General features: G+C 31.4%; 1 protein-coding gene across 1 annotated transcript; it reads left to right on the top strand.

Annotated features, from left to right (window-relative positions):
• Window positions 1-401: 401 nt before the first annotated feature.
• Window positions 402-1,033, top strand: LOC105111005 (inositol transporter 4-like; the record flags this gene model as incomplete). Its single annotated transcript, XM_011006231.1, has 3 exons — window positions 402-732; window positions 840-910; window positions 998-1,033. Coding segments are annotated over exons 1-3 (246 nt in total), but the record flags the coding sequence as incomplete, so codon positions are not given.
• Window positions 1,034-1,035: the final 2 nt, after the last annotated feature.

The raw sequence follows: 1,035 nt of genomic DNA, 5'->3' as shown, positions 1-1,035 counted from the left end.
TGCATATACTAAATTATACTTTTGATTACAAGTCTGTTTAATCTCAAGTACAAAATCAAAAATAAATTAAATTATTAAAAAGAAATCCTAATATAAAAAGTAAATATATTTTGCTGTCTTACCAATTCCTCTTTTCAGATAAACCAAAAACTGATTTACTAACATAAAAAAACATGTCTATTTTATCCCTCAGCCAAGAGCTCCCTTAAATATCCTTCCCCATTAAAGATAGCAGAACTTATCCATTACTTTTCTGATTAGGAAAGGTGATGTATTATGACTATTCAAAAAATATAATGCGACTCCCTTATGTCAATTTCCTTAATTAAAATCTGAAAATAAAGATAATGATATCTCTAAATCATATATAATTAATATTAGAATAAAATCATATGGTTTCCATAAGTGTTTATTATCTCCTTCTATAAAAGTAGTAGTGTTCTTGATAAATCAATGGTAATTCACTAGGTCAAAACCCTTTTGAAAAACTGAAAATTTTTCATTAGTTTCTCTGCCCAGCAGGTTCAGTTTGCTCTGTATACTCACTCAGATAAGAGACTTTAAGGCGTGTGAAAAACTGAAGAAATAAAATAATGGTGGAAGGAGGTGTTGTGAAAGCAGCGGACAAGACAGAATTCACAGAATGTTGGAAGGTAACATGGAAGACTCCTTATATTATGAGGCTTGCTTTCTCCGCTGGAATTGGAGGTCTTCTTTTCGGCTACGATACAGGTACATATATAGATTCATTTGATTTTGAATCAGATTAACGTTTTGTGTTTTGTTTCTGGTTACATAGAAAATTCCAGAACTAACATGTATTTGTTTATGGGTTGTAGGGGTTATTTCTGGTGCCTTGCTTTACATTAAAGAGGATTTTGAGGCAGTTGGCAGAAACACCTTTCTACAGGTGAATTTCTGTCCATTTTTCTGAATCACAAAAAAGGGATATCTTTTCCTGTTGTGCTGATTTTATGTTCATGTTCTTGTTCTGCAGGAATTGATTGTAAGTACTTGTGTTTTAGGAGCAATTTT

Source organism: Populus euphratica, unplaced genomic scaffold, assembly GCF_000495115.2.
Source record: "Populus euphratica unplaced genomic scaffold, PopEup_1.0 scaffold389.1, whole genome shotgun sequence".
Classification (NCBI taxonomy): domain Eukaryota; kingdom Viridiplantae; phylum Streptophyta; class Magnoliopsida; order Malpighiales; family Salicaceae; genus Populus; species Populus euphratica.
Note: the sequence above shows the minus strand (reverse complement) of the source record. Positions and strands in the feature narration are given on the sequence as shown.